The sequence below is a fragment of the Ammospiza caudacuta genome, chromosome 9 (genome assembly GCF_027887145.1).
Source record: "Ammospiza caudacuta isolate bAmmCau1 chromosome 9, bAmmCau1.pri, whole genome shotgun sequence".
Lineage (NCBI taxonomy): Eukaryota > Metazoa > Chordata > Aves > Passeriformes > Passerellidae > Ammospiza > Ammospiza caudacuta.
The window spans coordinates 25,160,901-25,175,828 of NC_080601.1; the positions used below are offsets into that span (position 1 = coordinate 25,160,901).

The window sequence follows — 14,928 nt, forward strand, 5'->3', positions numbered from 1 at the left end:
GGCGCGGGGAGGGGCGCGGCGGCGGCGGGGGGCCCGTCGGGGCGGGCAGGGCGGGAGGGAGGAGCCAGCGCGGGGGCTGAGCCTGGGCTGCGGGATGGGGCGGCAGTGAGGGTGGGCGGGTGTGCGCCGACGGGGCTCTCGCCCCGCAGCCGAGCCGCGCCGCGCCGCGTCGAGCCGAGCCGCGCTCCGCTCCTCTCGCCGGTGATGCGCGGCGGCCGCACCGCCTGACCCTGCTGCCCGCTGCCATGGCGGCCCCGACCCCCGGGCGGCCGGCGGGGGTCCCGGCGGGGCTGCGGGCCGCCGCCTGGCTGCTGGCGTGCGCCGCGCTGTGCCGGGGCCGCGCCGCCGCCTGCCCGCCGCTGTGCGCCTGCAGCGGCACCACGGTGGACTGCCACGGCTCGGCCCTGCGCGCCGTGCCCCGCAGCATCCCCCGCGGCACCGAGCGCCTGTGAGTACCGCCGGGCTTTGTCCGCCGCCGCCGGGCTGCGCCGACGAGGTGCGGGAGCCCGGCGGGGCGCGGGGGCCGGGGGCTTGTCCGAGGGCGTGTGGCCAAAAGCCCGAGGGGAGCGAGTGCCCCGCGGGGTGCGGAACCGCTCCGGAGCCCGAGCTCGGGAGTGCGTGCGGGAGCCCGTCCGGGGATGGAAGGGGCTGTCCGTGGCGGGGGTGGGCAGCAGCCTGTCTGCGGTGTGTGCAAGTGCCCGCCGTGCCCGCTACGGGCACAACGCGTGCAGATGCCCGTGGGGCCACGGTCGGCCGCCCTAAAGGTGCGAGTGCAAAAGCCTGGTGGGGTGGGTGATGTGCGGTGTCCCGCTACGCCCGGGGGTTGTGTGTCTGTAAATTCCGTCCAGAGGATACGTGTGCAAGGGCCTGTTGGGTGAGTTTATGTGCATCATCCCCTTCCTGAGGGAGGTGCAGTAGCCCGTCGAGGTGGAGAGCAGGGTGTGTGTGAGAGCCTGCTGGGGCAGGGTGTGTGTAGCCCTTTCTCTGTGTGAGGGTCGTGCAAGGGCTCCGGCATATGCAAGAGCCCGGGTGTGCCAGTCTTTGTGCATGTATGTGCAGCGGGGTTGGGGTTAGAGCAGTGCCCGAGGGAGTGGGCTGCTCCAGGGGGCATTTGCGCTGGGGCAGCCCAGAATGGGCTGCGTGTGTGGGTCCCACACACAGGTGTGTGGCCACCCCTCCAGTGACTTGTCACTGGGTAGCTACACAGCCACAGGGGTTCTCTGAGAGGCCCTGTCATCTGAAGCCCCTGTGCTGGGCACCCCTTTGTCCCCAGGAAGCTCTCCTGGGTGTGCTGCACATCGTGTTAGGATCAGGTCCCATTGCCCCAGCCCCTCTTGAGATTCTGTGACCAGCCTTCAGCCGTGCAGCTCACCCATCGTGAGCCAGAGCTCACTCATCCTCTCCAGTCCCCTGTGGCTGCACCTCACTGCTCATCAAATCCCTTGCCACGTCCTCAGGGGTGCTGGGAGGTGTTCCTGGCTCTCTTAGCCCCATGAGGAAGGTTTTTCTCTCACAGTCAGGTCCAGCCGGCTGTGTGGGTCCCGTGTTACCTGCTGAGCTCCCCTGAGCAGGAGGGGCCTCTGCTGCTGTGCCTGGCTGGGCAGGTCTGCCTGCCTGGGGTTCTGTGGCCAAGCAGGGAGAGCAGCATGAGCTGGACATGTCCAACCTGCTGCTGGCAGGAGGTTCCTGGCACACAGGAACAGCAGGAGAGCCGGGCTGTCCCCAGCCTGTCCCTTCTGCTCAGCAGCAGCAGGTGCCCCATCCCAGTAGCTGCAATGGACCACGGTGGCACAGGAGCTGTCTGGCCCTGGGGCAGGCTGCCCCCACATCCCCCTTGCCGTGCAGGGAAGTGTTGAGCTGCTGTCTCCTTGGGCAGCAGAGCTGCAGGACATGTTCCAGGACAGCCACAGAGTGCTCCTGTCCCTGTGCCCTGCTGTTTGCAGCTCCTGGGGTTTGACTGTGCCCTTTGCCTGCAGATGGAAGGACTGCATGCATGGACTGCAGAGAGCCTGGCAGCTGCCAGGGCTGCACCCAGCATGCAGCATCAAGAACTCTGCAGGATACCACTTTAGAGGAGTTTTCTTTTCTCCCACCATAATTATCCTCATACAAATGATTATTACCCAGCACGGCAACCAGGCTGCCGTGAGTTGCTATCCCATAGACCAAGTTTATGAGGTCTGAGACAGGATCCCCTTTCTGCTGTGCCCAGGGCAGAGGGAAGGTTTATGCACAGCCTGCACCAGCCCTTTCTGTCTCTTGGAGAGCTTAATGGGGTCCATGGCATCAGCTCTCCATCCATGCAGCTGGGTGCAGGGTCCTGGGGTGGGTTGGCATTGAGTGCCCAGCTCTGCCCACATCCAGCCCCTTGCTCAGCACTGCTCAAATGAAGCAATGCTGCAGTGAGCTAATGGAGGATGCCCTGTTGGGTGTCTCACTCCTGCTCTGGCAGGGCATCTCTCCTGCTCTGGAGGTGTGTCCTGCTTGCTGTGTCCCATTCTGCCTCCCCTGACCTGGTCCTCCATGCCTGCTGCCATTCAGCAGCATTGGGTTTTCTGGATTTTAATGCAGCTGGTGCTGCCGGATCTTCTGTCTGGAGTGAGCTAGACATGCTTGCTCTCTCGTGGGTGTTGTCTGCTGGATAACTACTTCCTGCTGTTTTGCACACCCATGCAGGTGCTGGAGGGTGTCTGTGCAGAGCAGGTCTATCTCCTAGCAGTGAACTCCTGCTGTAACAGCTCGTAAGTGAGTTTCAATTCCCTGTAAGCAGGCTGCAGCCTTGCAGTCTGCAGCTCCTCCGTGTTCGATGGAGCAAGGTCAGCAGGCAGCCACAGGGGAGCCTGCAGCAGGGGCTGTGCCAGGACTTGCTCTCTCCAGGGGTCAGCTCTCTGTGGGCAGTCATCAGCCTCTCACCAGTGCCCCTCACTGCATGCCTCTTTTCCCAAGCCCTGAGAGCACAGCACGAGCAATGCCAACCTCACCACGGATCCCACAGTGGCAGTGAGCAGGGATGTCCCTGCTGTTGAATTTCTTGCCTGTTGTGTGCCAGTGCAGTGTTTAGAGCCTCCAGGCTTTCTCCAGCCTCCCACCTGGCTGGGCCCCATGGGTCAAGCCCCTGGGCAGGGCAGCTAGGCCTGCTGGCACTGCCATTGTGGGGACTCAGGCAGCAGCGTGCTGTGATGAGGTGTGTGCTCTGTTGCTTTTGCAATGCAGCCTTTCCTTTGAAGAACAGGGAATTACTTGCCTTGCAGAGTCACTGCAACTTTGGAGAATCATGGGCTGGGGAAAAATTGTCTTCTGTTTCAGTTTCCCCTGTGATATCACCCTGATGAGTGCTCTGCTGCTGGGAGAGAGTAAGGGCTGCAGATGTGTCTAGGATGGACCATGAGTGATGGTTGCATGGGGGGACACAGGACCCCTCTTGCCTTGTACCAGGGCACAGCACACTGATCCCTAAGTGCCTTTTAGTCTGCAGCCCAACAGAGATGGGCGTTGTGCACCTGCCCTCTGGCTGGATCAGGGCTGAGCAAGGTGGGAAGCAGCAAAGTCTCTGGGTACTTTTCACAGATGCCTGTGTTCCTGCCTACACTTCTGGCAAGCACAACAGAGGCCTGAAGGCTTTGTAGGCAGGATGGGGTGATAATCCTCCAGCACTACAGTGTTATCTGCTTCCAGGAGTCCCTCAGGCCTCAGCCACCAGAGAAGAGTTGTGGGAGAAGGTCACAATTTCCTTCCCCATTTGCTTGCTTTTCTTTCTTTTTTCCTTTGAAAGTGTCTCTGAAGAGCAGACTGCCTTGTTGGGGAGGTGGATAGCTCTCCCCATGCCAGCAGGATCAGTGCAAATTTGCCACTGTCAAATGGCAGCTTCCAGCCCCAGCTCTTTGCTTGTAGGGGATGAATTGGCTGTGATGGCCTGTCACTCTTTTCTGCTATTGAATTTTTTGGCTGACAATTGAGAGTTGCCCCACTTGCCCCTTTTGCCTCCTCTCTGATGAGCTGAACATCATCCCCCATCTCAGTGGGGGCTGTGCTGTGTCCCTCCCCCCATGTGGAAGGCAGCAGAGTTGGGTTTGGGGGTCCCCATCACTGCACCCCTCTTGGCTCTGGCTTTTCCTTTCCAGAGTCTCTGGCCTCAGCATTTAATGGGGCTTCTGTTTGCCTTGTTCCCAGACTTTGGGGGTTTGTCTGTGCTGAAATGGGCCCCATGCAGTCTGTAGCCAGGCTGCCATCCCTGTGTCTGCATTGGTGGAGGGAAGGGGTGCTGAGCCACAGCCTTTTGGTGTGGGAGCCCCATGGCAGGGTGGCTGCACCTGGAGCACTCCTGCATACTGCCCAACCATCCCCTGCCAAAATTCCAGCAGCAAGCTCTAGTCCAGAGCATGTTTAACACATTCACCTGCATCTACCTCTCACCAGTTAATCAAAATGTCTTGCAGCAGCCAGGCTGGTGTATCACAGCAGCACTCCTGCATTCCACTCCAGTTGTTGGGCTGCCTCTCCTTTCAGAGGCTTCAGGCAATGCTCCTTCTTAGGAAGCACCTTGAGGAAGTCAACCTCTCCTTTCCCTGAAGTGGCCAGGCAAGTTCCCAGTGAGCAGTCTGGTTGCAGAGGGTCTGTGCAGGCTCTGCAGAGCTCTGGAGCAGCATGCAGGACCTTGGTCCAGCCAGGGCAGTGCTTGGCTGGCCCTGCAGCCCTCAGCTCTCAAGAGATATAGTGCTGGGCACTGGGAGGATGCAGGATGGCTTGGGAAGGTAGCCTGCCCAGCCCACCGCAGTGGCTTCCTTGGGAGCCTTCCTGGACAGAGGAAATTTGCAATTCTATTCCAATTTCTCCCTTCAGCTACGTCCAAGGCAGATGCTGTCTATATATTGCCATGGTAACGCTGCGTTCTCACTCTCTATGGAATTGCATGCTGGAAAAATATTAGTTTAAAAAACTATGTCGTGTTTGTATTGACTGAAGTGGAGGCTGATAGTGGAGGATCTATTGTCCCCAGGTTGGGAAAAGTCACAAGTAACAGGCAATAAAGCCAGGCAGATTGGCCTCTGGTGACCACTTCTCACCCCACACAGCAATTGCTTCCCTATAAACCCTTCCCTGGCTCTGTTTTATTGCATCCTTTAAAACAGATATTTTTGCCTTAAATGTGCTGCCACTTTGGTCCTCCAGAATGATGCATTGTGCTAACAGCAGTTCCTTGCTGCTGAGGTGGGAGCAAGGAAGGGGAGCTGTTTCCAGCTTTAATTGTGGGTCTCCCACGGGCACCTTCCAATGCTGTTGCTGCTGTGCCCAGGTCCCAGGGTGGGCTGGGCATGGTGGCCACGGTGCCAGTGCAGGGCAGCACACACAGAACCAGCCCAGTTACAGAAAGGGACTCCAACAGGATGTGCATTTGCTTTGAGTTTCATTCTCCCCTGCTTCATTGCTTCCTATCAAAACTCTGGCTGGCAGAAGAGTGAGCAGCTATAGAAGGCTGAGGATGCAGGAGGGACCCCCACAGGGCAGCAGAACCTGCAGCCTGGGGGAGCAGAAGGGATTTGGGGTATCACCAGGGTGGTGTGGACAGGAATGGGTGTCCTGTCCAGGGCAAGGTGTACAAGCCCATGACCTCCCACTGAAGAGGGGCTTCTCCTGTATCCTTGCTCTGATTTGCTCTCTGAAAGATGTGGAGGAGAGTACTGGAGCAGGACAGGCATGAGGGAACCAAGGGAGCCTGCCTTTGTCTTGTTTCTGAGTCCTTCATGGTTCCCTGCCCACTCCAGAGGTGCTTGGTGCTGCAGATGCATCCTCTTGGTCTTCATTGCTACTGAAATAACCTTTTATAAAACCTGAGAGGCAAGGAGACATTTCTCTGTGTGTTTTACTGAAAAGCAGTAAAACCGCAGAGTTGTGTGTTAGCAAATGGCCTCATCCCAGGGGATTCAGACCCAGATCACTGCTCCCTGGCAGGCTTCCAGTGCGAGGAGCTCCAAGGCCAGCTCCAGCAGCTGGCCCCTGTCCCTGCTCGAGGAACAGCCAGGGATGGCACTGGTAGGAGTGGGGAGAGGAGCAGAGGATTTCCTGCTGTACAGCACCAGGATGCCAGTTAGCAATGGGAGCAGTAAGGATAGCCGGGTCCTTGGGGCCATGGCACTGCTGGGAGTGAGAAGGAAATGGGGTGGGATGAGGGGACCTCTCCATGGTGTTGCTGTGGGGTTGGCCCAAGGCTGTCCCCACAAGAATCATCTCAGACCTCCCTGCTACATTCAGGCTCTGAGGCTGTGCTGACTGCCTGCTTCCCCAGCATGCATTTTGGATGCACTTGCTGCTCAAAATAGCAGAGGCAAGTGTCCTATGGGGGAGAGAGGCTGCTAGAGGAGGAAGATCAGAAAAAGGGAAGATTAATTTTTAAAGCGATGCAGCCAAGGAGCAGCCCTGGGCACCAAGAGTGAGAGAGATGCAAGCTCCTAGTCCTGGATATTTCTTGGTTGGAGGAAGCCCTACATCCCAAATGGGATGCTCCAGGATACCCATCTGGAATTGAGTAGGCATCTATAACTGGGCAGTTCAGGTGCACTTGTCCTCTCACCCCTGGTATGAGCACTCCAGGAGGGAGAAGCCAAAGAGGTTTTGCTGTGGGACATGCAAAGTGGAACTCAATCCAGTGAGTGGCAGGATGCAGCCTGAGGGCTGGGCAGCCTCCCCTGCCCTGGGAAGCAGAGGAGCTAGAGAGCAGCCCCTCATCAGGCTACTCAGCACAGCATAAAAAGCCAAATTTCGTGGCTAGCCCAGAAAATCTGTTCTCTTGGCTGAGTCTCAGTTTCCACATTTGTGATACACAAATGCCCTGCTGCCTTTTCGCTCTCCCACTGGGGTTCAGGGAGGTTATTTATTAATTTTTAACCTGAAGGTGGTACACCACAATGCTGTGTGAGCGTAAAGCATTCCCTGACTGCGAGCAGCTAATGGCTGTGGCATGAAAACCCCAGAGAGAAGTTAGGAGAACAGAAAGCCTTTGCATCCTCACTGTTACTTGCATGATCGATGCTGTTTGTAATGCTTAAAGATCTGTCGTGATGCTAACCTGCTGTAGAGCCTCCTGTGCTGTGGGGCCATGGCTGTGCTTGGGGCTGGGGTACCCTTTGGCTAAGGGCAGTGATTCCCAGATGAGCCCCAGAGCTGCTCTTGGCTCTGCTGGTTGGGCACCTGCAGGCAGCTGGTAGGGCTGGTGCTGGGTGAGTGACACCCTGAAGGGACTTCCACATATCCCTTGGGCACCTTTGCTCTTCTTGAGGGCTCTGGTCAGAACAGGGATGGAAAAGGAGAAGAAGGTGCTGAGCCCCTTGTGCAGCTGTGTGAGCCCAGGATGTGTGTGTGACCAGTGTCCCCTCCCTGAGCAGTGGCAGCAGCACCCTGTAATTCCCTGGTACTGGAGGGGATGGAGTTAGCACCCAGCCATGACCATATGGGCTCCAGAGAGCTGGTGAATGTGGTGCTGTGCTGGAGGGGACCAGCTCTTGCAGGACTGGAAAGGGCCTCTGCCCCACATTTCCTTGTTTGAGCAGCTCAGTGAGTCTGTGCTGGGGCTAAGTTACATTCAAGCAGCCGGGTGAAATCTTGAGAAGACTTGAAAAATGCAATAAAAGTGTGGGATGAAAGGTTGCAGCTGCTCTGTCCCCAGTGCTGAGCACAGGGGTCAGTCTGGAGTCTAAGCCTCATCCCAGTTTCCATTAGCAGTCTGTGTGATGGGACATGAGCTGCTTCTGACAGTGGCAGATGCCACCAGGCTGGGGGAGATGCAGGAGGGCTGGAGAGCAGGCTGAGGTTTCAGAGTGGCCTTGGTGAATGGGAGGAACGAGCTGACAGGAAGGAGGTTGATGCCTGGGGACTCAAGGAAAGTGTTGGTGGGAGGCAGTCACCAGAAGCACAGATGTGGAATGGAGCACAAACAGAGCCCTGCCAGTCAGAGAGGCCCTGAGGGAGAGCTGTGCCCTTGGGCTGGGGGATTGCTGTGGGAAAGAGGCCTGCAGGGGCAAGGGTGCAACCGGATCTCTGCACCATGGTGGCCTGGGCAGGCAGAGATGGGGTTCGTGTGCTGTGGGAGGGGTTCAGGTCAGAATTTTGATAATGGTGCTGGAATAAGGCACAGGGTAGTGTCAGTGCCTGTCCTTGAAGGAGCAGTGTGTGCATCTGCCTGGATTGATGGAGGGTGGCAGAGGCACTGCTGTGGGGTGTGTGACCTTCCAGCCTTCATTTCTCTGCTTCCCTGATTATTATCTGGCACTGCCGGCTCCAGCTGGGGTCAGGGCTCAGGGATGAGGGCTGTGGAGCTGCTGGGAGGGGAGCCATGCCCTTGGGGGCCGGTGCTCTGAGGCAAGGGCAGGGAAGGCAGAGCAGTGGAGATCGTCGAGGAGGGACAGATCTCATGGACAATACACGGACCAGCCCCACCGGGCACCAGGGCAGGGGCAGCCCTTGCAGCAGGCACCACAGGAGCACTGATCCTTCTCCAGCAGCCCCTGCAGTCACTGCCCAGAGCTGTGGGCACCTGCTCTGTGCTGGCCCTGATGGGCCAGGGCACATTTTGGTGGTGGTGGGTGCAAATGCAGGAATCCATCTCACAGACTTTCCCTCTGCATTCTTTAAAGCGGGATTCCAGGGAGCAGAGCAGGATTTCTGCCTCAGCAGGAGAGCAGAGCTGAGCTGAGCCACAAGGACAGGAGTCACATGTGTGCTGAATAGCTGATGCTTTGCAAGAGTAGGGATCCTGGGATTGCGCTGTCTGCTCCTTCCTGCTCCTGATAAATCAGTGCCCAGGGAAATATCATTCATGTTGGCTGTATTTAATAAATTAACTCTCAGCATTTGTGCTCTCTGAGGTTGTTACTGAGTTAGTGTAGCTCCAAACCCTGCAAAGGGAAAAGACACATCAGACCCCCTGGGAATGGATAAGCCATCCAAAGCTAGAAACCAAATATAAACCCAGACTATGCAAATCCAGTCTAACGAACCCTGCTGCAGCACAGACATCCCATCTGGGAGTGGGATGATCCACAGGCAATGTAGCAAAGGGACTGATTGTTTTAATGACTTTCCTCTTCCCAGGGAGAAATGGGAGGGGGGTTTCTGAAATTTGAGGGTTGCAAATGAAAATCTGCTGCCTCTCCATCAGCAGTGTGAGATTTGGGTCTGGTGGGGCAGAGGAAAGCAGCCTGAATGAACTTGAGAATGCTTTCTGGTGTTAAATCTTTTGAATTAGCGAGGAAAGAGCACGCCTTGTGTTTCTGCTTTCAAGTCATAGTCTAGAAATACAACCAATCTGCTGGGCAGCTCCCCAGACACATCAGTCCTTATTGAAGCTCTGCTGTGTGGAGCAGGGCAGAGTGTTTTGCTTCACTAGGAAAGGGCATGGAGGCAGTGGGTGAGCAGCTGAGCAGCAGGGATCCGGCTTTCTGGGCACTGCAGACTGTAATTTATCTCCATGAGGAACTGAACGGGGTTCAGAGGGGAAAAATGTCATGAAGTTAAATGGCAGTGTTGCCTCGGCATCCTTACAAATAAGTTTTACCTGCTGTTCGTTCCCATCTGGGTTGCAAAGGCCATCATTTACCTGAACAAAGGCATGGAAGGATGCTGGGAGCAGTTGTCAGGGAGCACAGAGAGCCAGTTCCTGAGCAAGGAGGACTGTCAGGGGGCCCTGAGACACAGCCCCACTTGGGGATTGCCACCAGCCCCACTGCTGAAGTTCCCCGAGGATGCTCTGCAAGCACGCAGGGAGCAGAGGCTGGGCTGTGTGGGCAGCAGAGCCCAGGGTAGCTGGTCCTGGCAGTGCCTTCTGGTGCTGCAGTCTTTGGGCTGCACTGACCCAGCAGATGCCTTGGAGAGAGGGCAGAGCCTGGTTTTGGCATGTGCAGGGACTGGCTGTGTTTAGTCCGTGGCTTCCGTGGCTCTTTGGTGTTTCTTCATGTTCCCATGCTCTGCCTCTGGCTAAGGCTCTGGGATGCTGGTGCCCCGAGGACAGCACCACCCTGGGCTGTGCAGGCTGAGGCCTAAGTCCTGCCTTTCAGGTTGGGCAGTTCTAAATCAAGCCCCTCTGCTTTGTCCCTCTGCAGTGCTGGAGATGTCTCAACTTCCAGTCACACATTGTACTGGAATTGCACTCTGGCTGCACAGCCAGAGTAATGTGAGGTATGTTTAAAGGAAGGTGACATGGGAGTCCTGCTGGGAACCCTCCCTCACAGGAGCTCGAATGGGTGCCATTACCTCCACCTTGGTCCCCAGCCTGGCCCTGGGGATCTGCTAGGCAATCTTCTTTGCCAAGGAACCTTTAGGACATTTGGAGAAAACGTCCTAAACCCACTCCTGAAGCTGTGATTTCTCCCTGCCCTTAGCTGACTCTGGGGTTGTGGTCCATCAGGAGGTGGGCGCACAGCTGTACATACCAAACGACCCCCTTTGTGGTGACAAATGTCCCTGAAACGTGTGACACACCCCAGAGCTTGGTGCCTGGAATTTACAGCCTGACTGACCACGGCTTTTGCTCCCACTCGGGGTCAGCTCCTTCTGATCTGGAGACCCGTCCCCGGCAGCCCGCTGTGCTCTCTGCGAGCCGGTCGGACTGGGAGCCGTGGGGCTGCAGAGCCCAATTGTGGGTTTCAGTTTAATCACTGGGGCTGAGGAACCTCTATTCATTCCGGCTCGCATTCATCTGTGTCCTAGTAACGCTGCTCTCCCAACCTCCTTCCCAGCGCGGCGCACACGGCTGGATAATGGCAGGAGCCCGGCAATCGCGGGGCTGAATAGCGCTGTAATTACGGGGCTGTAATGGCGAGCTGGAACTCATTAGCCATTATCAGCCGTTCCAGCGGGACAATGGCAGCACCCCGGGGTGCGCGGCTGCGCTGCTGCCCCCGCTGGCCCTACAAGCTGCTCGGCGGCCCCGGGGCCGGCCCGCCGCTGACCTTGGCCCCCGCACGGCTGCAGAACCCGGTGGAGGGGAGCTTTGGCTCTGGATGGGAGTGATGGGCTGTGTATTCAGCCAGCCATGTGACGTGAGGCATTCCTGCTCCCTGCTCCCGCTGTCAGGGCTCAGGAAGTTACAGACCCCTCCGCGGGGCTGCCCGAGCACCCCAAGCTGCTCCATAGTGGCACTCTCCTGTCTCTTTCCTTCCCTGGCTCCAGCCGCTCATCCTTCACTTGACTGACTTCTCCTCCCGTAGTTTATTGGTTTCCCTTTGTTTTTTGTGTCCATGTTCAGGGACAGGAGCCCTCCCTGGGCTCTGCCTTGGCGTAGGCACCCTCCATGCCCAGCACATGCCTTGGGCAGGTTGGCTGATGGCAAGGAGCAAATGCTGCTGTGCTTTGTGATGTCTCCTGCAATAGGGGGCTGCACAGAGATCCCCAGCTCTGCAGACTGTGGGTCCCAGGGCTGATGGTCCTGCTTTTCCCTCAGTAATCACACCCTGTAATGCAGAAAGGCACTGCAAAGCTGACTGCGAGGTGCAAATCTCGGCAGCTTCTGGCTTGATGTATTTTAAAGCAGGATAATCCTAGCAGGAGCGTGCTGGAGAGCATGGCTGAGGAGAGCTGGGGAAGGTGTAACCAGCAGGCTGGGAGAGAGGTCCTGTGTGTCCAGGAGTGGGACACGTTGTCCTGATGCTCAGCAGAGCCTGGGCAGGACCCAGGCCATGAGTGGGTGTAGGTACCCCTTATTTCCACCAGCAGAATGAGCAAGGAGGGGCGGCATCTTCTTCCTGGCTGCATTGCCTGTCCCTGTGCTCACCCAGGGCTTTTGAAGGAGAGAGTGATGCCACAAAGCAGCTTGTCCTGTGCAAGCTTCTCTTGGCAGGTGTAAACCTGAGTGTGGTAGAAGGTGTGAAATGGCTGTGCACTGAACCGGTTGTGATGCAAGGATAATGGCAGGAGCCATTATCATGTAAGTGTCACTTACACTTTTAAGTGTCTTGCAGCTGGGTATTTGCAGGGATCCTGCTGTTCTGGGGACTTTTGTTTGTTTCTTGTTACCCCTAAACAACTCTAGATGCGTTTGGGATGACCCTAGCAGGTGTTAGCTACATTTGCAGAAAGGGGTGACGTGTATCCCGGGGGGGCATCTGGAACGGGAACAGGGAGGAGCCAGAGAGTCCCTTCCTCTTGTTGCCTTATGGTCCATGAAAGATGCCAGCTTACACAGGCACAGCCAGGTTCTGTGTGCCCAGCACTGCTGGTCATTGAGGATGAGGGTCCTCTCTGGAGTCAGGGGTCATTCCTGGGGCCTGGTGAGGGGACACAGAATTGCACCAGCCCCTACTGTCCTTTGGGCCCTGCCTGCCGTTTTTGGAGAGGTACTGGGGAGGCCCAGTGCTTGGCTGCCTCTTGAGCGCTTCCTCGCTAATTTCTACCCATTCTCTCCGCAGGGAGCTCAATGGCAACAACATAACACGAATCAACAAGAATGACTTTGCCGGGCTGAAGCAGCTCCGTGTCCTGTGAGTTCCTGATGTGGGGCCAGATGCTCCCACCTTGGTGGATACTGTGCTTGGTTTGTGGCCCCTCCTAGGGCTGCTGGAGTTAGCCTCTTTCTGTGGGCCTCAGCCAGCAGGGCTGGAGGGTGTTGTGCTGGGCTGAGCCTGGTGGATTTCCAGCTGGGAGACAGTGGGAAGGGTCTGGGTTGTGCTGAGGGGATAATGGGAGTGAGGTGCCCTGGGTCAAAAGAAGCAGTGGGGGCACTGGGGACCACTTTTGCAGAAAGCTGACCCCTTCTCTCTGCAGGCAGCTGATGGAAAACCAGATCAGCGTGGTGGAGCGTGGGGCGTTTGATGACATGAAGGAGCTTGAGCGGCTGTGAGTGTCTGGTCATGGAGGGAGGTTGGTGAGGGGCTGCTGGATTTATGGCAGAGAGCATCCTTTCCTTTTTCCCTTAAACCCTAATGTATCAGTGCTGCCTGACTTCAAACAGCTTCTCTTCTGCGTGGCAGTGGTATTTTACAGTTTGGGAAGCACACCTATTTCTGTTTCTATAGATCTTAGAGTCCTTTCTGATGCTTTTGAAGTGAGGAGCAGGTTAAACACAAATGACTTTTGCTGTATCAGCTGTGTCCTGTATGTTAGCAAGGGAGCTGTAAGTTCTGGTCCAGCACTCAGTAAAATAGCTCAGCAGTTTAAAAATCCCAAGCTGCTCGAGCAAATATGAGGAGCTGAGCAGAGCAGCAGGTTAAGAGCGCAGTTAAGCAGCAGTCAGCAGTTAACAGCTTGGATTCCTCTCTGCATGTAATTACAACATTGTGAGTGGGCCTATTAGTGCCCCGTGGTTGTCCCTGCCTGGGATTGTGGTGAGCAGGATGGGGCTGTCCTTGCCAGGTGGGATGCTCTGCTCTATTGGCCTCTCTGAGCGAGCCAAAGTGCCCAGCTCTGCGTGGTGCATCCAGCTGGGCTGCAGATGGGGTCATTGCTTTGTACTCCCAACCCTGACCCTTTTCTTCTGTCCCTGCAGACGGCTGAACCGCAACCAGCTGCACACCCTGCCCGAGCTTCTCTTCCAGAACAACCAGGCGCTGTCGCGGCTGTAAGTGCCCTCTGTGCCCGCAGGGCTCTCTTGGGGACTGCTGTGGGCTCACCTGGGGACTGCCATGGGGTTGGGAGGGACCCTGATGCCTCGGGAGGGTGCTGCTCCTGGGGGGGTGTGCTGGTGGTTAGGGTGTGTTGTGCCAGTCAGGGCTCTGGCAGGGGAATGCTCCCTGTTTCTGTGTGAGCCGAGCATGCAGCAAGGTGGGAAATGGGCTGTGACTTGCAGGGGACTGAGACTGGCAGTGTTAAGGATGTCCTTGTAACACATGGGGATATGGGATGAGGTGCTGGCAGTCTGGGCCAGGTCTGGCATCGCAGAGTTGAGCTGTGCCTGTGCAGTGTCAGGATGAGAGGTGCTGAGAGCTCCTCTCTCCTCCCTGTGTGTGGATCACGGGCTTTGGAGCAGGGCTCCCTTACACACCTGCCCAGGTTCTCCTGAAAGGAGGGTGAAAGAGGTAACTTTCCAGAGACCTCCATGGGGCACAGAGAGCCCCACAACCCTGCTCAAGAGCTGCTTCTCTCTAGGTGTCTGGAGAAGGAGGGGGGAGCCCTGCCCAGGGCAGATCCAGCCCTTCATGCCTGCTGCCCTCTCCTCGCATTGCTCTACATGTCCCCATCCCTGCCTGTCCCTCTGCACCTGCAGAAACAACTCCAGGGCCTGTTTCTTGCTGTGCAAGCCCCAGCTCCACAGATCTCTCTGCTCCTCCTCCCTCTGTGCAGCAGCAGGCTGCTTGGGAGGGCTGCTAGGGTTTTGATAAATATTCTCTGTTCCATATTGGGTTTCCCTTGCCTGGGGCTGTTTTGCTCAGGCAATGGTGCTTTCAGCAGTGCCAGCATTGTTCAAACAAAGTGTTTACAGGCTCTCAGCTATGTCAGGCACTACATACATTGGGAAGGGTGCTGTGAGGAGCAGAGGGTGCGTGTCAGACTGGGGCTGGGTGCTCTCCATCACTCAGAGAAGCAGCTTATACCCTGTGGATTTGGGTGATGGTTGCCAGGACACAAGCTTTCTGCTTGCAGCATCTTGTATCTCCATTGATCAGCTGTGACATGAGGATGCCAGGTCCCTGCTGAGGCAAGGCAGGAATGGATGAAATAACTGCCTGTACTGAGACATTCCCAGGACAGGCATGGCCATGTTGGGGCCAGGCAGCCCTGCCTGTGCTGTCAGGCTGTGGCTGAACCACTTTGTTCCAACAGTGCCAGGGAGTCAGTCCCAGAGTCCAGCCTGGGGTGGGTAATGAAGGGTTAAAACGCTGTGTGGGTTGCCAGTATGGGATGTGTGAAGTGGTGGACAGGTGCCAAAGATGGGCCTAGGTAATGGCAGCTGGTAGCACAGGCGTTCCATTAATTATCAAATGGCATTTGTTGAGCTCAGCTGTG

General features: G+C 56.8%; 1 protein-coding gene across 1 annotated transcript in view; it reads left to right on the forward strand.

The window, feature by feature from the left end:
- The first annotated feature begins 245 nt into the window (after positions 1-245).
- SLIT1 (slit guidance ligand 1) overlaps positions 246-14,928 on the forward strand; it is a 60,956-nt gene continuing 46,273 nt past the window's right edge. The window contains exons 1-4 of the mRNA XM_058810140.1: positions 246-448; positions 12,396-12,467; positions 12,751-12,822; positions 13,472-13,543. Coding sequence (XP_058666123.1) covers positions 246-448; positions 12,396-12,467; positions 12,751-12,822; positions 13,472-13,543 — 419 coding nt within the window. The remainder of the gene's footprint in view (positions 449-12,395; positions 12,468-12,750; positions 12,823-13,471; positions 13,544-14,928) is intronic.